The sequence below is a fragment of the Coregonus lavaretus genome (assembly GCF_964263955.1).
Source record: "Coregonus lavaretus genome assembly, chromosome: 38".
In the NCBI taxonomy this organism is placed as follows: Eukaryota; Metazoa; Chordata; class Actinopteri; order Salmoniformes; family Salmonidae; genus Coregonus; species Coregonus lavaretus.
Genome location: NC_140025.1, coordinates 10,838,417 through 10,862,042, shown reverse-complemented (window position 1 = coordinate 10,862,042; position 23,626 = coordinate 10,838,417). Strand labels below are relative to the sequence as shown.

At 44.0% G+C, this 23,626-nt stretch overlaps 1 protein-coding gene across 3 annotated transcripts in view; it reads right to left on the bottom strand.

Moving 5' to 3' along the window:
* Positions 1 to 23,626, bottom strand: part of LOC311112544 (activin receptor type-2A-like) — a 49,338-nt gene that overhangs the window by 9,011 nt on the left and 16,701 nt on the right. The window contains exons 2-4 of one of the 3 annotated variants that reach the window (XM_084155679.1): positions 9,490 to 9,697; positions 8,431 to 8,552; positions 7,435 to 7,589 (exon numbers count right to left, since the gene is read on the bottom strand). In XM_084155679.1, coding sequence (XP_084011805.1) covers positions 7,435 to 7,589; positions 8,431 to 8,552; positions 9,490 to 9,697 — 485 coding nt within the window. The remainder of the gene's footprint in view (positions 1 to 7,434; positions 7,590 to 8,430; positions 8,553 to 9,489; positions 9,698 to 23,626) is intronic. The other 2 variants (XM_084155681.1, XM_084155680.1) reach the window with 2 other exon arrangements.

Sequence of the window (23,626 nt, the reverse complement as noted above, 5' to 3'; positions counted from 1 at the left end):
TTAGCAGTATGCTTAGGGTCATTGTCCTGTTGAAAGGTGAACCTCCGTCCCAGTCTCAAATCTCTGGAAGACTGAAACAGGTTTCCCTCAAGAATTTCCCTGTATTTAGCACCATCCATCATTCCTTCAATTCTGACCAGTTTCCCAGTCCCTGCCGATGAAAAACATCCCCACAGCATGACGCTGCCACCACCATGCTTCACTGTGGGGATGGTGTTCTTGGGGTGATGAGAGGTGTTGGGTTTGCGCCAGACATAGCGTTTTCCTTGATGGCCAAAAAGCTCAATTTTAGTCTCATCTGACCAGAGTACCTTCCATATGTTTGGGGAGTCTCCCACATGCCTTTTGGCGAACACCAAACGTGTTTGCTTATTTTTTTTTTTAAGCAATGGCTTTTTTCTGGCCACTCTTCCGTAAAGCCCAGCTCTGTGGAGTGTATGGCTTAAAGTGGTCCTATGGACAGATACTCCAATCTCCGCTGTGGAGCTTTGCATCTCCTTCAGGGTTATCTTTGGTCTCTTTGTTGCCTCTGATTAATGCCCTGCTTGCCAGGTCTGTGAGTTTTGGTGGGCGGCCCTCTCTTGGCAGGTTTGTTGTGGTGCCATATTCTTTCCATTTTTTAATAATCTATGTAATTGTGCTCCGTGGGATGTTCAAAGTTTCGGATATTGTTTTATAACCCAACCCTGATCTGTACTCCTCCACAACTTTGTCCCTGACTTGTCTGGAGAGCTCCTTGGTCTTCATGGTGCCGCTTGCTTGGTGGTGCCCCTTGCTTAGTGGTGTTGCAGACTCTGGGGCCTTTCAGAACAGGTGTATATATACTGAGATCATGTGACAGATCATGTGACACTTAGATTGCACACAGGTGGACTTTATTTAACTAATTATGTGACTTCTGAAGGTAATTGGTTGCACCAGATCTTATTTAGGGGCTTCATAGCAAAGGGGGTGAATACATATGCACGCACCACTTTTCTGTTATTTATTTTTTATAATTTTTTGAAACAAGTAATTTTTTTCATTTCACTTCACCAATTTGGACTATTTTGTGTATGTCACATGAAATCCAAATAAAAATCAATTTAAATTACAGGTTGTAATGCAACAAAATAGGAAAAACGCCAAGGGGGATGAATACTTTCTCAAAGCACTGTATATGGCTCTTGTCAAAAGTAGTGCACTATATAAGCTAGAGGGTGCCATTTGGGATGCAGACGTGATCTGCAGGGTTGAAAACAAGGAGGGTGTGGCAGTGGCTGCTGTCAGATGTAATGCCATGTATATAGCATATTTATATCTGGGTACTGTATCGCATGAAGAGCAACCTGATATGAGTGGCCTGGATGGGTCATGCCTCTCCCTCTGTGGGGTGGTGGCTTAGGGCAGGGTAAGTCTCATATCAACAAAGTGGTAGAGGGAGCAAGTGTTACAAATTGTGTGTGTGTTCCAAATATAAAATGGGTCAAGTCAGCTGGTCCTCTGGATTAAACTAATCACTTCCACGTGTGACTTTCGAGAGAGAGTAAGATGTCACCATCAATGTGGCGCCCCAAAACAGAACAATACGTAGTGGCTGGTTCAATGTCCACTGGAGGGCATGGCCACCATTGACGGAGAGAGGAACAAGTGAGCGGGTGGGAGGGGAGGTTGGGGCAAACTCTCGCTGCCATCAACAGCCAGCCAGGCAACAGCTCTGACATTGGCCACGGTCTCTGTAAACACATCAGACGCCTGCCTGCCCTACATACTTACGCTTGACTTTTCCTCCCCATAGTTTCAATAATTCATCAGACGCTTGAATGCTGAGTCGTAAAAAGCAGGATTGAAAACCATATTGTGTTTAATGGAGAGACGCCCCTGGGCGCTAATAAAAGGCCCTCAATAGAATTCCACCCCGTTTATGATGTTTTGAAAAAGGAGATAAAAAAAACAAAACAATTGTGTTGTTTATTTACGGGCGATTTACGATCTGGTCCGTCCTTGGTGGTGGTAAGAGGGTTATGAATCTTGGTGTGTGTCCTGATTGAAACCCTATTCGCTATATAGTGGACTACTGTTGACCAGAGCCCTATGGACCCTGGTGAAAAGTAGGGCACAGTATATGGGATAGGGTGCCATTTGGGAGGCAACCTTGGCTAGCAATGTAGCAATACACGTGACAAGGAGTGATCGCATTGAAGGACTGTTTTGTTTCTAAAAGCCTAAGTCCTCAGGAACCATGACACAGCCAAGGAGGCTAAGGAGCATTCATAATAGATACCAGCTGTACCACAGGACAATTGGGAGGAGGTCAGCCTAGGTAACCCTGTTGATGAGGTGAGGGCAATTCTATCAGATCCACTGACTGTCTAAAGACCTAGGCTGAGTCTCAAATGGCACCATATTCTCTATATAGTGCACTACTTTTGACTGGGGCCCATGAGCTCTGGTCAAAAGTAGAGCACTATTTAGGGAATAGGGTGCCAATTGGGACGCACCCCTAGACCTGCGTCAGTGGCAGACAGTTCAAGTAAAGCACTACAAAAGCAGGAGCAGCATCTCTTTCTCTAGAACTGTTATGATCTGGGCTGTGTACAGTAACCAGTCAGTCACAGTGTCACCTGACCCAGGCGCCGTTCACGAGTTGGTTGGGCGGCTGAATGGCGTGCATTACACTTTGTCAGCACACCACACTGTACCACAGGAAATAAAATAAAAAATCTGACGTCATCTGCACACACCCACCCACCCTGATGTATGAGGCCTTCAAACAATCAAACATCTCAGCTACTTCAATTACAGCAATTGACTTATGACATTGAAAGCGCCACATGCTGCTGGGGGTTAACAATAGTCCTTTGTTGCGAAACGTTGGCTAAATGTTGACCAGTGCCACATCAAAGGCCATATTTGTATTTAAATTGGTCCAATGCCTCTTTCATCCATGTATTAGCACAAGACATGGACTGCGTCCCAAATGTCACTGTATTCCCTACATAGTACACTACTTTTGACTAGAACCCTATGGGCCCTGGGCAAAAGTAGTGCACTATATAGAGAATAAGGTTTCATTTCAGAGGCAGCCTTTCCATATTCAATGGATTCCAACCCCTCTTTCATTTATATGTTGGCACAAGACATCTTAGTAGCTACCCTTGGTTGCATTGCAACAGACAAAATGTGCAAAATATTATCATCAAAAGTAGACATCCATGCTAATAGAATGCATTTAGTACATTGACTGATTCATGCACTTTGTTTGGTCATTGGTTGATTCCAGTGTATTTTGCATTACGAAGGATAAAATAATACATGACGTCCATGCAAAAATATAATTAAAAACATCCATAAAAGCAACGATGACTCACATATAAAGAGGACATTTAAAAAAAATAGACAAAATAAAGCCATCCCAAATAAATAAAAAAACAATCGGGAAGCAGTCAGAAATTAAATGGGCCCAGTTATCAAGCTCCCTCCCAACCAAAACCCACTGAAATTGAAAAGTGTTGGAGTTTAATTAAACTTATCTTACCTCTATCATTATATGAAAGGCGTGCTTGTTATAGGATAGAAAAGAGGCAAAAATAAATTATTGTTTTCAGTGAGGGAGGTGAATCCAGGTGAATCCAGGTGAAAGCTATGATCCCTTATTGATGTCACCTGTTAAATCCACTTCAATCAGTGTAGATAAAGGGGAGAAGACAGGTTAAACGGGGTACGGTAGTAGGTGCCAGGCGCACCGGTTTGTGTCAAGAACTGCAACGCTGCTGGGTTTTTCACTCTCAACAGTTTCCCGTGTATCAAGAATGGTCCACCACCCAAAGGACATCCAGCCAACTTGACAACTTTGGGAAGCATTGGAGTCAAAATGGGCCAGCATTCCTGTGGAACGCTTTTGACACCTTGTAGAGTCAATGCCCCGACGAATTGAGGCTGTTCTGAGGGCAAAAGGGGGGAGCTGCAACTCAATAATAGGAAGGTATTCTTAATGTTTGTACACTCAGTGTAGGCTAGTATAGAAGTTAAAAGTATAGAGTACTAATAGAGTACTAATAGAGCAGCCATCTCCTTTTTTTTATACTCAACTGTCTTTATACAGATGTAGGATCTTAATTTGATCACCCTGTTGCACGAGAATTTTCAAATTAAAACTTGATTTTCTCTCACGAAAAATGTATCAACCCCTACAAAAATGTCCTTTAATTATAATCCACATTTCCTGTTGCTGCAGGATTATTTTCCTGCTGTAGCAAACTGGCTCAAATTAAGATACTACATCTGTGCGCGATCGTGATTGTGGTGACCCTTGAAAGGTTGCCAATCCCTTCTTGGCCACTCTCACTCTGTAACAAAGCACAGTAAGTGTTTACCTTTAAAAAGGCTCATTAATAATGCAGAGGCCTCAGCTCAAGTTCTATACAGTAAGACGGGTGGTTAGGAGAGTGGCTGCTGTGCCCAAGCAGGACAGTCCTAATTGACGCCCCTGTCAGAACTAGCCCTGGGCCTGTGTATGTATGTACTGCTTCTAGACTCTCTGGCAACCTCTAGGACACGGGCTAACGGTGTCCTAGCATTTCCTACATTCCATTGTTCTATTCATAACAAATAGATGGATGCTCTTAATATACAGTGCTATGAAAAAGTATTTGCCCCCTTTCTAATTTTCTCTACTTTTGCATATTTGTGATACTGAATGTTATCAGATCTTCAACCAAAACCTAATATTAGATAAAGGGAACATAAGTGAACAAATAACACAACAATTACATATTTATTTCATTAATTTCATAAACAAAGTTATGCAACACCCAATTCCCCTGTGTGAAAAAGTAATTGCCCCCTTACATTCAATAACTGGTTGTGCCACCTTTAGCTGCAATGACTCCAACCAAATGCTTCCTGTAGTTGTTGATCAGTCTCTCACGTCGCTGTGGAGGAATTTTGGCCCACTCTTCCATGCAGAACTGCTTTAACTCAGTGACGTGTGAGTTTTCAAGCATGAACTGCTCGTTTCAAGTCCTGCCACAACATCTCAATTGGAATTAGGTCTGGACTTTGACTAGGCCATTCCAAAACCTCAAATTTGTTGCTTTTTAGCAATTTTCATGTAGACTTGATTGTGTGTTTTGGATCATTGTCTTGCTGCATGACCCAGCTGCGCTTCAGCTTCAGCTAACAGACGGATGGTCTGACATTCTCCTGTAGAATTCTCTGATACAAAGCAGAATTCATGGTTCCTTCTATTAAGGCAAGTCGTCCAGGTCCTGAGGCAGCAAAGCATCCCCAAACCATCACACCACCACCACCATGCTTGACCTTTGGTATGATGTTCTTACTGTGGAATGCAGTGTTTGGTTTTCGCCAGGCATAATGGGACCCATCTTGTCCAAAAAGTTGACTCAAGTTTGCCAAAAAGCACCTGGATGATCATCAAGACTCTTGGAATAACGTTCTATGGACAGATGATTCAAAAGTATAACTTTTTGGACGACATGGTTCCAGTAATGCCTGGCGAAAACCAAACTCTGCATTCCACAGTAAGAATATCATACCAAAGGTCAAGCATGGTGGTGGTGGTGTGATGATTTGGGGATGCTTTGCTGCCTCAGGACCTGGACGACTTGCCTTAATAGAAGGAACCATGAATTCTGCTCTGTATCAGAGAATTCTACAGGAGAATGTCAGACCATCCGTCTGTGAGCTGAAGCTGAAGCGTAGCTGGGTCATGCAGCAAGACAATGATCCAAAACACACAATCAAGTCTACATGAAAATTGCTAAAAAGCAACACATTTGAGGTTTTGGAATGGCCTAGTCAAAGTCCAGACGTAATCCCAATTGAGATGTTGTAGCAGGACTTGAAACGAGCAGTTCAGGCTTGAAAACCCACACGTCACTGAGTTAAAGCAGTTCTGCATGGAAGAGTGGGCCAAAATTCCTCCACAGCGACGTGAGAGACTGATCAACAACTACAGGAAGCATTTGGTTGGAGTCATTGCAGCTAAAGGTGGCACAACCAGTTATTGAGTGTAAGGGGGCAATTACTTTTTCACATAGGGGAATTGGGTGTTGCATATCTTTGTTTATGAAATGAATTAAATAAATATGTAATTGTTGTGTTATTTGTTCACTTATGTTCCCTTTCTCTAATATTAGGTTTTAGTTGAAGATCTGATAACATTCAGTATCACAAATATGCAAAAGTAGAGAAAATTAGAAAGGGGGCAAATACTTTTTCATAGCACTGTACATTCTCCAGGCTCACCTCACCTGTGTGTCACGGCTGCTTGTCTGGCTACAGCAGAGCTTTAAATGAACCCACATAGGGCAAATGATACGGAGGGACGCTTTTTGGAACAAATCAGACATGACAAAGTGATTAAGAGTCGAAGTGGGCGAGTTTAGTCCGGTGTCAGAGATCAGCTGCTCACAAGGCACGGCAATCAGCACTTCTGTTCAAAGGAGATGTGTTATGGATTAAACATGGATGCTTTAAGGGCCCATGGTTAGAGCCAGCCTCCAGGGGAGGGAGAGAGAGAGGGGAAGGGGGGAGACGGGGGAGAGAGGGAGAGAGAGCCTGACTGCATTATTTATTTGTTTGTGTTTTCCCCCTCACTCTCCCTTTCAGGCCTAAACCTCACCCTGGGTGCTCTCCTCCATGGCATCGTGGCCATGTATTGCTGGGCTAGGGAGGCCAGAATAGTCCCAGCTCACCCCAGAAATAGATGACAAACACAGGGAGCCTGCCTGGCCCTGGGGTGGAAATGGAGGCCGAGGAGTGGGGTTAGGACACACTGTTCTGTATGACACAGTAACCAAGCACAGCAACCAAACACTTCCCGGCATTGTGGGCTCCCTCTCAAACACACTGCAAAGGGCAACAAGCGGAGGGAAGGCAGTGGCAGTGTTCTGGTGACATTTGTGTTTATTGAACGGTTTACAAAGAGCTGTACAGGAGCAAGCTTGAGGGAGCCACCCTTGTCCGACCTATGAGCACAGAGCCCTGTCCTCAGTGAGCTTAACCAGGGTGAACAAACGACAGCTTTGTGTGTGTCCGTCGTGTGCCTGTGTGTGTGTCCACAGTAAGGACTTCGAGTGCTGAGCAGATACACATTTCACAGTGTTAGTGGCAGGCTGTGCCCACATACACTGCACGGACCACACGCACACACACACACTACCGCACACAGTCTGAGTTGGGGCTAGGCTTCCTGTCACTCTCCAGCTAATCACATTTGTGTTCAGTTCAGATCAGCAAGTTCCAATGTTCTCTTCTGCCATCCATTGTTTTGCATCCGTTTTTCTTGGAAATGTTAGTGAGTCACTCCTATATCAACATTAAAATACCAAGCACCGAGGAGTGCGTCTTCCATTTATTCTGTACAGCCGAGACAAGTATGACGAATCATCGGACATCACACGCACACACACACACACTCTTCAGTCTTACCTGTGTTGGCACCAGGACGGGCGGGTATGCCAGCTTGTGATGACGGTACATCCAGAAGGAGAAGAGGACGATGGCGGCGATGCCCATAATGGGCACCAGGGAGTACAGCAGGGTGTTGAACAGTTGAGGCTTCTGGGTAAACGGGTTGGAGGTCGCTGTGGACGGGGGACGAAAATGAGAGGTAAGGGGGACATAAAGGCGCGGGAAGGGGGAGGATGGTGGAAAGAGAGGGAAGGGGGGTTGGCGAGGAGAAGGCAGGAAGAAGGAGGGAGAGAGAATACACCTTAATACAGGTATGCAAATGTACTTTGTTCCCCTCACATTTTCATCACGCCATACAAAATGGTATCAGAAGACTAGTAGTGCAACACTCTAAAAATAGTTCCAACACAGCACAACACATCTGGGAGGCTTCAACAAAATCCTCTAAATAGTGAGATTAATAGTAAAATGCAGTTCATGAGAATTTAAGCCAGCAGCCAAAAATAACCGCCTAAACAACCAAGTGACCCAAAAAACCAATAGCTAAGCCTTACTGTGCAGTACACCCACTTCTCATATCACAAAGATGTAGTATTCGATGTGATCAGCCACTCCTATGCTTTCACAGTTCTCTGCCATCACAGTTCTCTGCCATCACAGTTCTCTCCAGCACAGACACAGACTGTGGATTGCATTATTGTTGCGGTTTCCCTTCCTGTGACATTGAGGATGTCTGAGGCTGGGCTGGGTGGCCCCAATGGGCCACACTAGCTGCTACTGGCCCCCGTAGAGAGGGGGGACAGTGGCTAGCCTGGACACAAAGTTTCTAATTAAAGCAGTAGACCTATGGGCCCTGGTAAAGTAGAAGACCTTGTGTCTATAGTGTTTGTTGGGGAATTTGCCCCAGTGCCTCTTGGGTTAGGTTGGGTTATTCTTACTGACTTATTGTCTGTGTTTGGCTGAAAAACTGACAGAGGATGTGACATTACACCAGCTTCCTGTGTGTGAACTTACATGATGACTTACTTTGGACAGCCTGTGTATCGGGGCTGTATAAGAACTTCTCGTTACACATGTTGCCTTCGCAGCAGCAGAAGAAGACGTCCGGACTCTCTTTCGTCTCCACACATTCACTACTGCAGCAGAGAGAAAGAAAGACAGAAAAAGAAACAAAAGAACACCTCTGTTACAAAGGTAGAGAGCTGAGTGCTGGCAGCCCTCCACTGAACCGATCCCTCTCTTTCTCTCGCTCTTTCTCTCTCTGGAGAGGAAGAACTACATCTTTACAGGAAGAGACAGACAACCACTCTGACAAGTGCTGTAGTAGAAATGAGAAATAAAAGACAGGCCCTAAGCAGAGCTTTATGCACTATACTAAAAGCCAATTTAGGCTTGATCAAAAAATGTGGTCGGAGGCGCCGTATGGATGGTGTGACTCAATTGCGGAGCCTCCGGAGGCATGCAGAGCCCAAATTGAGCTCCGTACCGCATCGCCGTCCGCCTCTCAAATTTTGCAAATAGTGCCGCATTGACATGATTGGTTGACGGTAGGTGAGGGCGGGAGGTCCTGTATAAACCCAAACTCACTTCCTTGACAACTTCCTTCACAACAGCTTTGTGCTGCTTCGCGAAGCGCAAGAAGTATGAATTCCCTGACTTCTGCAGAGGCCGTATCACCGTAAATTCTGCACGGCCAATGCAGACGTCGGAATGACCATGCAGCGCCTTTAAAGATGTACTAAGTCAACCGTCATACAAAGGACAGTATGACCTAAACTAATAAGTGTTAGTCACCATCTGCAGGAAAGGACTGAAGTACAGTGCTTCAGACCACCAACCCTTACACTTAACCACTAGCCCTAAGTCTAAGAAGAATATATTCCATTTAGCAAATGCTTTTATCCAAAGCGACTGTTTTCGTGCATACATTTTCACGTATCGGAGGTCCCGGGAATCAAACCCACTATCCAGGCATTACAAGCGCCATGCTCTACTAACTGAGCTACAGAGGACCACTAAGGACCACTAAGCCCTAAGTCTACCGTCTTGCCTCAGAATAAGACACTACCTAACCTGTCATAGCAGTTGACATCGTCCAGCCAGCAGCCCTGCTTGACGATCTCGATGGTTCCCGAGGTGTTCTTCCAGGTGGCGAAGCAATGGAGCCTCTTGTCCTTGTCTCCGTAGCAAGGCTCGATGCCACTGCGGTTGGTTCGCTCCTTCTCCCAGCTAGAGTTGTAGTAAACGCACTCCTGTGTCTCCGAGCGACCCAGGATTGCACCTACAGGACAGAGCAGGAGATACACAAGAAGAACAGGTCACTCACAGCCTGTATTTTACATACAGTGCATTCGGAAAGCATTCAGACCCCTTCACTTTTTCCACATTTTGTTAAGTTACAGCCTTATTCTAAAATTGATTAAATAAATACAAATCCTCATAAATCTACACACAATACCCCATAATGGCAAGGCAAAAACAGTTTTTGAAATTGTTGCTAATTATTAAAAAATATATATAAAAAATACCTTATTTAGTGCATTCAGACGCCTTGATTTTTTCCACATTTTGTTACGTTACAACCTTATTCTAAAATTGATTAAATTACATTTTCCCTCAATCTACACCCAATACCACATAATGACAAAAAAAAAATATATATATATATTCAGAACTTTTGCCATGAGTCTCGAAATTGAGCTCAGGTGTATCCTGTTTCCATTGATCATCCTTGAGATGTTTCTACAACTTAATTGGAGTCCACCTATGGTAAATTCAATTGATTGGACATGATTTGGAAAGGCACACACCTGTCTATATAAGGTCCCACAGCTGACAGTGCATGTCAGAGAAAAAACCAAGCCATGAGGTCGAAGGAATTGTCCGTCGAGCTCCGAGACAGGATTGTGTCGAGGCACAGATCTGGGGAAGGGTACCAAAAACTTTCTGCAGCATTGAAGGTCCCCATGAACACAGTGGCCATCATTCTTAAATGGAAGTTTGGAACCAACAAGACTCTTCATAGAGCTGGCAGCCCGGCCAAACTGAGCAATCGGGGGAGAAGGACCTTGGTCAGGGAGGTGACCAAGAACCCGATGGTCACTCTGACAGAGCTCCAGAGTTCCTCTGTGGAGATGGGAGAACCTTCCAGATGGTCAACCATCTCTGCAGCACTCCAACAATCAGGCCTGTATGGTAGAGTGGCCAGACGGAAGCCACTCCTCAGTAAAAGGCACATGACAGCCCGCTTGTTTGCCAAAAGGTACCTAAAGGACTCTCAGACCATGAGAAACAAGATTCTCTGGTCTGATGAAACCAAGATTGAACTCTTTGGCCTGAATGCCAAGCGTCACGTCTGGAGGAAACCTGGCACCATCCCTACGGTGAAACATGGTGGTGGCAGCATCATGCCGTGGGGGTGTTTTTCAGCGGCAGGGACTGGGAGACTAGTCAGGATTGAGGGAAAGATGAACGGAGCAAAGTACAGAGAGATCCTTGATGAAAACCTGCTCCAGAGCGCTCAGGACCTCAGACTGGGGCGAAGGTTCACCTTCCAACAGGACAACGACCCTAAGCACACAGCCAAGACAACGCAGGAGTGGCTTTGGGACAGGTCTCTGAATGTCCTTGAGTGGCCCAGCCAGAGCTCGGACTTGAACCCGATTGAACATCTCTGGCGAGACCTGAAAATAGCTGTGCAGCGACGCTCCCCATCCAACATGACAGAGCTTGAGAGGATCTGCAGAGAAGAATGGGAGAAACTCCCCAAATACAGGTGTGCCAAGCTTGTAGGGTCATACCCAAGAAGATTCGAGGCTGTAATCGCTGCCAAAGGTGCTTCAACAAAGTACTGAGTAAAGGGTCTGAATATTTATGTGAATGTGATATTTCCGTTTTTTAAAATTTTGAATACATTTGCAAAAAAATCTAAAAACCTGTTTTTGCTTTGTCATTATGGGGTATTGTGTGTAGATTGATGAGGAAAAAACTAACAAATTAATTCATTTTAGAATAAGGCTGTAGCTTAACAAAATGTGGAAAAAGTCAAGGGGTCTGAATACTTTCCGAATGCACTGTACAACATAGGCTAACAGAGCTCATAACAGAGCAGAAATTGCCTCAACTAGTGTTCATCATATCATTTGTTCAGTTCACTGGACAGTAGTGTACGGATGCCAAATAGCTTTTACTATCTGACTGATTGATTAACTGACGGGAGGCTAATTGTGGTATTCTGGTTATAGCCTATGTGTCCTTAAAAGACACAGACAGATGGAGTGCACACACAGGAAAACAACACATACATTTTCAAATAGAACAGCTAGGCTATTGATGTGTACAGCAGCTTCCATGTATCTGAGGTAGGGGCCTAACTTTAGCTACGTCATGTATTTTTAAGCAGGGCACTGACTGAATCAGTCAGGCTGAAATAAACGGGCTACAGAAGTCAAGTACTTTTGGCCTGAGCCAGAGTCGGGCTGCAGCAGTAGGTCATTTTCAACAACAACGTAAACAGCATGCAGGCTGAGGGCGCACTCTACCAAAATGGTGGTGGATAAGGAGAGTTTCCCCCTTACTATGTAAAGCGCTTTGGGTACCTCAGTTGGTAGAAAGGATCTATATAAATCCAATCCTCACCTTTGGTGTGCTTTGCACTTGCCTCACACAGTTAGAGAACTGCACACACAGGGAGGGCCAAAGTCCAGCAATAATCATTAAGGAAGGAGCTTTGCCCCTGATGCATGGGGGATTTGTTAATTCGATTTATAAGGGCTCAAGAAAAGATTATTCCATACAAGCAGACCTCAGTTTCCACCTATTAAACAGGCGAAACAATTTTTCCAGATGGTAAGAGAAGGAGCACCATCTCAATGCTCTGTCCTACTGCTCTTAGCTACCATTCTTCCAGTGGGAACCCTCTAATTCCCACCTCACAACCCTGAGAAGACCCATGTTTGGGAACCAGACTCCAAGCCCTCTCTCCCTTGCCTTGGCCCAGCCTGAAACTGGCCCGACCCTGGTCCTCCTGCTGCTTCAGCTTGCTCTGGTTGGTTCTCTCACTCAGGAACTAAGAACAGCTCTGGCAGTGGGCTGTGCTGCTCTGTGCCCAGGCTGTAGGCTGTTGTAGGGCCGTTTGTATCACCTGGCAGCCTGCCCCTCTGGTTTCTCATACCCTGGCTTGGCTTGGCAGACCTGGGCTCAACAACACCACGTCACTGCCTTACTCACTGCCTGCCAGGGCTGCTATGTGTGGGTGGGAGGCCAAACTCTCCTCACAGGAGCAAAAGGCAATGCTGGGAATCAGATGGAGGTGGTTATCTTCTTGTATACAAGAATATGCTGTTTTATGGAAGCCTTTGGGCAATTCCACGGTACCGGAATTACGCTTGGACTCAAGAGTTTTCACTTAAAATGTATGGAAAACAAAAACCATTGATTTAAAAGTTTAACAAACCATACCTATGCACAATGACTACTTTTTACAATTTCCACAGAATTATTTCACAAAAACTCATTTACTGTTAAGAATGATGCAAAGTTTGGTAAGAGAATTACGGTAAAATCTCCCTCTGTTTATGCAACTCTTAAATATCTGCTCTGAATTAAGATTGAAAAATGTCTGCAGAAAGAATGGGGTGTCAGCTATGACATGACACATTGAGTTTGAAAACATTTATTTTGGTTATTGAACTACAGTAGGTAGTAAGTGGATTTACATCTGGTAACAGAATTACGAGAGAGAGAGAGTGAGAGTGAGTGTGGGAGGTTTTCCAGACGGTTTTCACAGTCTTGCTTTGACCACCAGACGACAGAAGAAGAAAACAATGTATGAGCTGAACATAACAGTATGCCAATGGAAGGGAGAACAGAAGCAGGTGAGCCAACTGTGGTTTGTGACTACTATGATTTCTATTAATTCTCCTACCGATTTGGTAACAAAATTACCTGTTTTAATCACTTAGCCTAATAATTAATAAATAAACTTGATATCAGCTCCCCATTCAACCTGACAGAGCTTGAGAGGATCTGCAGAGAAGAACCCAAGAAGACTCAATGCTGTAATCGCTGCCAAAGCTGCTTCAACAAAGTACTGAGTAAAGGGTCTGAATACTTATGTAAATGTGATATTTTAATTTTTAATATATGTGCAAAAAATATGTATAACCTGTTTTTGCTTTGTCATTATGGGGTACTGTGTGTAGATTGACTATGTTTTTAAAAATGTTTTATCCATTTTAGAATAAGGCTGTAACGTAACAAAACTAGGAAAAAGTAAAGGGGTCTGAATACTTTCCGAATGCACTGTACACTGGGGTTGCTGACCAAGAAGACATGTAATGTTCCTGAGTGACCTAGTTACAGTTTTGACTTAAATCAGCTTAAAAATATATGGCAAGACTTGGCTGTCTAGCAATGATCAACAACCAACTTGACAGAGCTTGAAGAATTTTTAAAAGAATAATGTGCAAATATTGTAAAATCCAGGTGTGCAAAGCTTAGACTTAACCAAAAAAGGTGATTCTAACATGTATTGACTCAGGGTGTGAATACTTATGTAAATTAGATACTTCTGTATTTCATTTTCAATAAATCTGCAAACATTTCTAAAAACATGTTTCACTTTGTCATTATGGGGTGTAGATGGGTGCAGAAAAAAAATCTTTCAACCATTTACAATTCAGGCTGTAACAACAAAATGTGGAATAAGTGATTGTTTTCAAGTAAAATGATAATTAAAATAAAAATAGCTTCTCAGCAAAGAGAAATTTCTCAAGCAAGAATTCTGCTAGGACTGTCGGAGTGGTTTGAGTGGGAGGGGAAAACAAAAAGTAGCTGTTCTTGGCAGAGAGGTTTGGGACTCCTTGTTGGCCTATTAACTCATTTAACGCATGGTGATGTCACCATGGAAGGACAAAACTCCCTTCCACCAAAACAGGCTGAATTTCAGCAGTGTTTTCAAACAGCTCTTACACAAAAAAGGGCCTCATCGTCATTTTCACAATTCACAATATTATTTCAACCTCATAGTGTGGAAATATACAGTGAGGGAAAAAAGTATTTGATCCCCTGCTGATTTTGTACGTTTGCCCACTGACAAAGAAATGATCAGTCTATAATTTTAATGGTAGGTTTATTTGAACAGTGAGAGGCAGAATAACAACAACACATTTTAGAAAAACGCATGTCAAAAATTTTATAAATTGATTTGCATTTTAATGAGGGAAATAAGTATTTGACCCCCTTTCAATCAGAAAGATTTCTGGCTCCCAGGTGTCTTTTATACAGGTAACGAGCTGAGATTAGGAGCACACTCTTAAAGGGAGTGCTCTTAATCTCATCTTGTTACCTGTATAAAAGACACCTGTCCACAGAAGCAATCAATCAATCACATTCCAAACTCTCCACCATGGCCAAGACCAAAGAGCTCTCCAAGGATGTCAGGGACAAGATTGTAGACCTACACAAGGCTGGAATGGGCTACAAGACCATCGCCAAGCAGCTTGGTGAGAAGGTGACAACAGTTGGTGCGATTATTCGCAAATGGAAGAAACACAAAATAACTGTAAATCTCCCTCGGCCTGGGGCTCCATGCAAGATCTCACCTCGTGGAGTTGCAATGATCATGAGAACTGTGAGGAATCAGCCCAGAACTACACGGGAGGATCTTGTCAATGATCTCAAGGCAGCTGGGACCATAGTCACCAAGAAAACAATTGGTAACACACTACGCCGTGAAGGACTGAAATCCTGCAGCGCCCGCAAGGTCCCCCTGCTCAAGAAAGCACATATACAGGGCCGTCTGAAGTTTGCCAATGAACATCTGAATGATTCAGAGGAGAACTGGGTGAAAGTGTTGTGGTCAGATGAGACCAAAATCGAGCTCTTTGGCATCAACTCAACTCGCCGTGTTTGGAGGAGGAGGAATGCTGCCTATGACCCCAAGAACACCACCCCCACCATCAAACATGGAGGTGGAAACATTATGCTTTGGGGGTGTTTTTCTGCTAAGGGGACAGGACAACTTCACCGCATCAAAGGGACGATGGACGGGGCCATGTACCGTCAAATCTTGGGTGAGAACCTCCTTCCCTCAGCCAGGGCATTGAAAATGGGTCGTGGATGGGTATTCCAGCATGACAATGACCCAAAACACACGGCCAAGGCAACAAAGGAGTGGCTCAAGAAGAAGCACATTAAGGTCCTGGAGTGGCCTAGACAGTCTCCAGACCTTAATCCCATAGAAAATTGGTGGAGGGAGCTGAAGGTTCGAGTTGCCAAACGTCAGCCTCGAAACCATAATGACTTGGAGAAGATCTGCAAAGAGGAGTGGGACAAAATCCCTCCTGAGATGTGTGCAAACCTGGTGGCCAACTACAAGAAACGTCTGACCTCTGGGTTTTGCCACCAAGTACTAAGTAATGTTTTGCAGAGGGGTCAAATACTTGTTTCCGTCATTAAAATGCAAATCATTTTATTACATTTTTGACATGCGTCTTTCTGGATTTTTTTGTTGTTATTCTGTCTCTCACTGTTCAAATAAACCTACCATTAAAATTATAGACTGATCATGTCTTTGTCAGTGGGCAAACTTACAAAATCAGCAGGGGATCAAATACTGTTTTCCCTCACTGTATATAAAACACAGGAAAATCACATTTTCGACTGCACTGGGCCTTTAAAGATATGTGGGTTTGTGGTAACGGAATTACAAGGCAATGTTTCTTAAACTTATAGGAGGCAAGTCATTTCTACAAAACTAAATACAAGTGTTGATATTAGTTGGCAGGGGTCTTTACTTCAACATGATTGTGTTTTGATGTATTTCTAATAGCCTACCTTTTTCTGGTAGATGTCGTCTAAGACTCCTATTTCATAGGTTTGACCAGAAATCAAAGCCTTTGCTTATTCCACATTTTTAGGATAGAAAAATGCTTGACAAATGTATACATGCCTCAACTTCTCAAATATAGACTAGTTTCATTTGACACCCAATTTGACATGCTCCTATGAACTTCACGTTGGTCCTCATGCGTCCTTTTTAGATGGAAATTCTCCTTTACATAAATTAGCCACTGTAGCTCTACAGTATATACTAAGAATTGCTCAATTCATGTTCTGACTTGATCGCTAGTTACTGCTCCTTCAGATACCAATCAGGGTGAGTGCATAGCATAGCCCACACAAAGTGTCAGATATGCCTTAAGAACACATTCCCTCCAACGCAACAGCACACAGCAGCCCTGCGTCCCAAATGGCACCCTATTCCATACATAGTGCACTACTTTTAACCAGGGCCTCTGGTCAAACGTAGTGCACTATGTAAGGAATAGGGTGCCATTTGGGACACATTTTAGCTTTATGGTACAAAACAACTCTTTGTTTGAACCACATCAAATGTATTGAAAAGGAATGATTTATTTGTTTGCAGAGAGATGATATATGGGTGAGAGTGAGAAACATTTCAATATGAATCAATTAGTTATTTGTTGTAGTGATTTGTGAGATTCAGGTTAAAATCTAGATTAAATAAATGATGGGTGGATGTTTGTAGCGTCATGCCATTTCCTTACGAAATACTGCAATGAGGATTTCTGGGCAGGCGTGGATATGAATAACTATTAAATAGAATAAACAGGCGCAATAAAACAAAACAGCCTGAAAACAAACAAAATAGCTTAGAAACCTAATATCCAGATATTGAAGTTCAGAAGCAGAACTAAAGCATGACTGCAGTCCAGGCTGACTGCTCAAAACCAAACCATTCCTAACCACAAGCATCTGTTAAACACAACAGATACGTGTGACATATTTTCAATGAAAGTAGTTCATCCTTCTGTTTAACAAAAGTAATCCGCCGGAATTAATGTAATCCACAAAGCATGTAACAAAATAGTCACAACACTTAGCGAAACTAGCCTGGAGGATCCATATGGTTTCAAGCCCCATCATAAATCGGAGCTGTTTTTTGTGGTTCGCCAAAACAACACTCAAGAGCCAGGCATTCAGACTTAACAAAAACATCCCTCACCACAGGTTTACAATGAGCTAACCCGCACACTTCTGTCAACTCATGATCCCTTGTTAGAAGGAGCTGTAGTTGTAGCGTTAAGATAACACAATGTCGGAGGAAATGTCAATATCCAGAGGTCTTTGCGCTACAGAACACATGGTGGTACTACTACTGTACATGGAGAGAGAGCAGTGCAGCTCACAGCAATGCTTACTCTGATCTGCCCCCTGCTCAGAGTGTAGCCTAACTATCACCCTGCCCAGAGTGCCCTCCATTTCTATCTCAGAGAACATCTTTGTCCTTAGATGTACTGAAACATGCCCACAGTGTAAGCATCAACTAAGGTTGAGTGAACATTAATTGGCTACTTTCAGTACAAGCAGATGTAAAGTGAACATTGTCCACCAGACGACCTCCCATTCCCCACAGGCTGGTGGACTACAGTACAGGGAGTAAGTCTGAACTTGGCAGCCTCACCAAAGGCTCCCCGACTCCCTGCCTGACTCGCTACCTGTCCAGAAGCCAAAAGGTGATGCTGGGACTGAGAAGGTAATCATGTGAGCTAGAGCCTGAGGCCCGGAGCCTTTCAGAGCTAAAGGGCTACGCTCAGTCCAGTGGCTCTGGCACGGGTCTGAGACAGACAGGCAGCATGGATGGATGATGGCTGGATGGGCGAGGGAGAGAAGAGACAGAGAAGAGCGTGAGAGAGAGAGAGCAGCATCTGAAGGAGCTACTGTTGTTTCCTCGTTTCGCTGGGGCTGAGAATTAAAGATTAGAGGCAATTCTACACATTTTGTAATTACTTATTAATATATCTGAGTGAGAATGACTAACAAAATCAATGTGGCCCCCCTAGAGGTCAGGGCCCCTGGGCAAGTGCCAGGTCGGTATTCGGCCATGATTAATACAAGTTTGGATAGCTGGCTAGATTAACTACCAATCATAGCTGACATGGCTAATTGAGTGACTGTCAGTGACTGACATAACAAGAGAAAAACTGCTGATGCACAACCACATTTCGAAATTGCACTTTGTGTATTCTATTATTCTTACTCTCAACAGTAAGTTGAGACCCAGACTGAGTTCCTTAACCCCCCAAAAATGTCACTTACAGTGGGGGAAAAAAGTATTTAGTCAGCCACCTATTTTGCAAGTTCTCCCACTTAAAAAGATGAGAGAGGCCTGTAATTTTCATCATAGGTACACGTCAACTATGACAGACAAAATGAGAATTTATTTCTCCAGAAAATCACATTGTAGGATTTTTAATGAATTTATTTGCAAATTATGGTGGAAAATAAGTATTTGGTCAATAACAATTTCTCAATAACAATTTCTCAATACTTTGTTATATACCCTTTGTTGGCAATGACACAGGTCAAACGTTTTCTGTAAGTCTTCACAAGGTTTTCACACACTGTTACTGGTATTTTGGCCCATTCCTCCATGCAGATCTCCTCTAGAGCAGTGATGTTTTGGGGCTGTCGCTGGGCAACACGGACTTTCAACTCCCTCCAAAGATTTTCTATGGGGTTGAGATCTGGAGACTGGCTAGGCCACTCCAGGACCTTGAAATGCTTCTTACGAAGCCACTCCTTCGTTGCCCGGGCGGTGTGTTTAGGATCATTGTCATGCTGAAAGACCCAGCCACGTTTCATCTTCAATGTCCTTGCTGATGGAAGGAGGTTTTCACTCAAAATATCACGATACATGGCCCCATTCATTCTTTCCTTTACACGGATCAGTCGTCCTGGTCCCTTTGCAGAAAAACAGCCCCAAAGCATGATGTTTCCACCCCCATGCTTCACAGTAGGTATGGTGTTCTTTGGATGCAACTCAGCATTCTTTGTCCTCCAAACACGACGAGTTTAGTTTTTACCAAAAAGTTATCTTTTGGTTTCATCTGACCATATGACATTCTCCCAATCCTCTTCTGGATCATCCAAATGCACTCTAGCAAACTTCAGACGGGGCCTGGACATGTACTGGCTTAAGCAGGGGGACACGTCTGGCACTGCAGGATTTGAGTCCCTGGCGGCGTAGTGTGTTACTGATGGTAGGCTTTGTTACTTTGGTCCCAGCTCTCTGCAGGTCATTCACTAGGTCCCCCTGTGTGGTTCTGGGATTTTTGCTCACCGTTCTTGTGATCATTTTGACCCCACGGGGTGAGATCTTGCGTGGAGCCCCAGATCGAGGGAGATTATCAGTGGTCTTGTATGTCTTCCATTTCCTAATAATTGCTCCCACAGTTGATTTCTTCAAACCAAGCTGCTTACCTATTGCAGATTCAGTCTTCCCAGCCTGGTGCAGGTCTACAATTTTGTTTCTGGTGTCCTTTGACAGCTCTTTGGTCTTGGCCATAGTGGAGTTTGGAGTGTGACTGTTTGAGGTTGTGGACAGGTGTCTTTTATACTGATAACAAGTTCAAACAGGTGCCATTAATACAGGTAACGAGTGGAGGACAGAGGAGCCTCTTAAAGAAGAAGTTACAAGTCTGTGAGAGCCAGAAATCTTGCTTGTTTGTAGGTGACCGAATACTTATTTTCCACCATAATTTGCAAATAAATTCATTAAAAATCCTACAATGTGATTTTCTGGAAAAAGAATTCTCAATTTGTCTGTCATGGTTGACGTGTACCTATGATGAAAATTACAGGCCTCTCTCATCTTTTTAAGTGGGAGAACTTGCACAATTGGTGGCTGACTAAATACTTTTTTCCCCCACTGTATGTCTCTTATGCCTGGAACCGGCCCTGCATGGGGGACCTGCTGCACTGCTGTGTGTGTGTAAACAAAACTATTCATTAAAGACTTGGCATAGTCATAGCAGAGGGTGGAATTGCGCACGTCTTTCATTAAATAAAATAAATAATTTACTAACTGCCTTAAGCAGAGATGAAAAGGATTAGTTGGGATGCGTTTGTTCAGAGACAGTAGATTACGATGTTGGAATCTTGCAAGAATATTAAAATCGGCACAAAGACACAGAGCAAATATCCTAATGAACAATGATTATTGATGATTCGCTTGTTGATTTTGTGAGAGATAAGGCCTACAGAATTCAAATAAACTCCACACAGAATTGCTTCAAGCTGGGTGCATCTTCACCTAAAAAAAAAAATAATCCCTGTCCTCGTGATGATACCCAGAGCCAAGATGGAGTGAAAGGGAATTCATTTGAGAAATCGCCAGTCATTCATTCAGTCGCTCCCCGAGTTCAACATTACACCAGCCTTTACAATGGACTGATTTCAGGGGTCACTCCAGGATAAACTGAAGTGAAGAAAAGATGTAACAGAGTACTGGCTGCTGTCTTTACCTAACCTTTCCTTTGTGATTTAAAAGTTATTGACTGAGGAAGCCATAACTCAGATGGAACTGAGAGACGAGAGAAGTTAAGAGCCTCATCATTAGGGGCTTAGTGTCTTGCAGGTACCACTCTGTGAGGGACTGGCAGGGGGGACAGTCCCTACAACACAGGTTTTGCGATCGGAGATATGGTTCTCTAGAAAAGAGAGTCTTAGGTACTACAGGTAGGCATCCCAGGCTAGCCAGATATCAAGGTTTCTGCAGCGTGACTAATGTTTCTCAGTAGCTGGAGTGTAGATCAGTCCTGAATCCATCTCACGTTCAGCTTACTAAGCCTTCAGGTAACCTACCCTCAGGAAATGCTGCTAGGATCTAGCCAAAGGCAAGTGTGCAGAGGTCTCACGAGACTCTTACCACTGGCTTGGTGAGGAGAGTGGTGGACATGGGTTGAGAATTTGTTATTGGGCAAGTTCAGATACTACCTCCATGTTTCACTCAGTTTCTTTGGATAGTTTTCTACCGTTTTGTTCCTACTGAATACGACCCAGGTTCTCTGCAGTTGGGACCAGGAACATCTTTTACTACAACTAGTCTAGCTGGAAGAGTGACTTGTTTCGGTATGTCAAACTGCAAAATTGGGGCAATTACAGTCAGCTGTTTGTCTGACTGGAAGCACAGCAGCTGCCGAGGCTCGTAGCTAATAAGTAGGAAGCGTCCCAATTGGCACCTTATTCCCTATATAGTGCACTACTTTTGACCAGGCCCCATAGATCTGCATGGTGAAACACTGCTTACTTCTGCAGAGCTGAGATCCTACGGAGTCAGCACTAATTGTAATGACATAATTATACATAGCCTAATGTTTCTTTTTCCAGGACCATTATGCTTTCACGTGACGTTAGGAAAACCCTTTACGTCAGGCATTTTAGCGTCCAGTTTAGATAATTCAAGCAGTGTCAAGAAGCAGAGTAGCAGGCGCCTGCAGAAATCGTTTTTCTTTCTCTTCTCGGCTATGTCGAGAGTACCGGGGCATCATATTACATCACCAACAACAACTGGCAGGAAAATATATGGTGTGTAGAGACGGGTCCCTTAAACAGCTAACAGCTCTACTGACACCGGGGAGTGTTCGACTTCTAGAACCCCTTATTACTACTCAGTTACACTCAATTGACTCCTTCAATCTAACAACTGTATTGCACAATTACAACCAGCTTGAGTATGAAGATGCAGCGTTATCTGATTTATGTTCTGTTCTATGCATTACAGATCTACCCACAGCCACTGTGGAGCACCCGGAGTCTGGCGAGCGAGACTACAGATATACCTACTATGTCCTGGACATTGCACCCACTGAATACCATGCCCGTGTTCTGCCATGATCAACGACATAGGAGGAGCTATGGAAAAACACTGGGCCTGGTTTCTCTCTCTGTGATGTGGCTGAGAGACAGGGGTGGTTAGCTATACTGCTGCAGTGTAGGGTTGCTGCTGACTATCAGCCAGCTTGCATTATGCAATGAGTAGAGAGACAGGAGACTCACTGCAGGCGGAATCATGTGGTTGTGCACCCTGCTGCAACACACACACACACACACACACACACACACACACACAAACACGGCCCCTATGCGGCTGGATTCCAGGGATTGGGTTACAGTTATATAATATACAGTAGAAGTGCCACTGTAGCCCATCAGGAGGACTATTGCTCTCCACTCTCTGGCTGCCTGGTGTAATCACCTTACTGTGACAGGGTGAGGGATGCTGGACCCTTGGAATCAGCCACTTATGGCCAAATGTCGAGCAGCATCTCTTGTGACTGTTAAGTAGCAACTAGCAATACTTGGAAATGGCTTGTGTATCCTTATTGGCTATTCAATATAAATAATTTCTCTATTCATAGTAAGTTGATACGGATTTCAAACAAAGCACACTGAACCGGTTAGTCGTTAGCCGGACCCGTTCACAAAGCCTGCAGTCTTTCCATACAGGCGTTAAAACCACCAAACTCAGCAACAAGCATCCAATCCCCTTAATCCTCGCTGGAATGTCCAACAGCCTATCAGCCTCCACTTCAATTATACTGCTGATGGCCAGTCGCTTTGCTTACGGCCAAGGCTACAGCATTCAGGGCACCCAATGAACTAGTCTACTGTACAGATACCCATATTCCAGTGCCCTGCGCCAGCCTAATGGGCTACAGCCAGCTCTGTGCACAGTGTACATTCTTACAAATTATTCTACAGGAAGGAAATAACATTTTTAAACTGATAATTATCCTCAGCAGTGTTGGGTGTAGGGGCAGGGGGTTGGGGGCAGGGGTAAGGGCACTGACCCCAGCTAGCTAAATTGTCTGGAATTATCTTGAGGAGGAAAATTGTGGTAAGCCTCATTTATGACCGTAAGGGAAAGGGGAAAGCATAATTCAATGCTTATCTTCAGAGCAACTCAACCACGTAAAAGCAAATGACTGCTCACAACCACCTATAGCTGTCCTCGCAGTGCTAGCTCTGCCACTAGAGATCCTGGTTCGAATCCAGGCTCTGTCGTAGCCGGCCGCGACCGGAAGACCCATGGGGCGGCGCACAATTGGCCCAGCGTCGTCCAGGGTAGGGGAGGGAATGGCCGGCAGGGATGTAGCTCAGTTGGTAGTGCATGGCGTTTGCAACGCCAGGGTTGTGGGTTCGATTCCCACGGGGGGCCAGTATGAAAAAAATTAATATATAATGTATGCACTCACTAACTGTAAGTCGCTCTGGATAAGAGCGTCTGCTAAATGACTAAAATGTAAAAAAAAAAAAAAATGCAAAATGACTACTTAGCTGAAAGGACCATTTCAGGCCTACTTAATAAAAGCATCTCTTAATACACTATTGTACTCTGTGT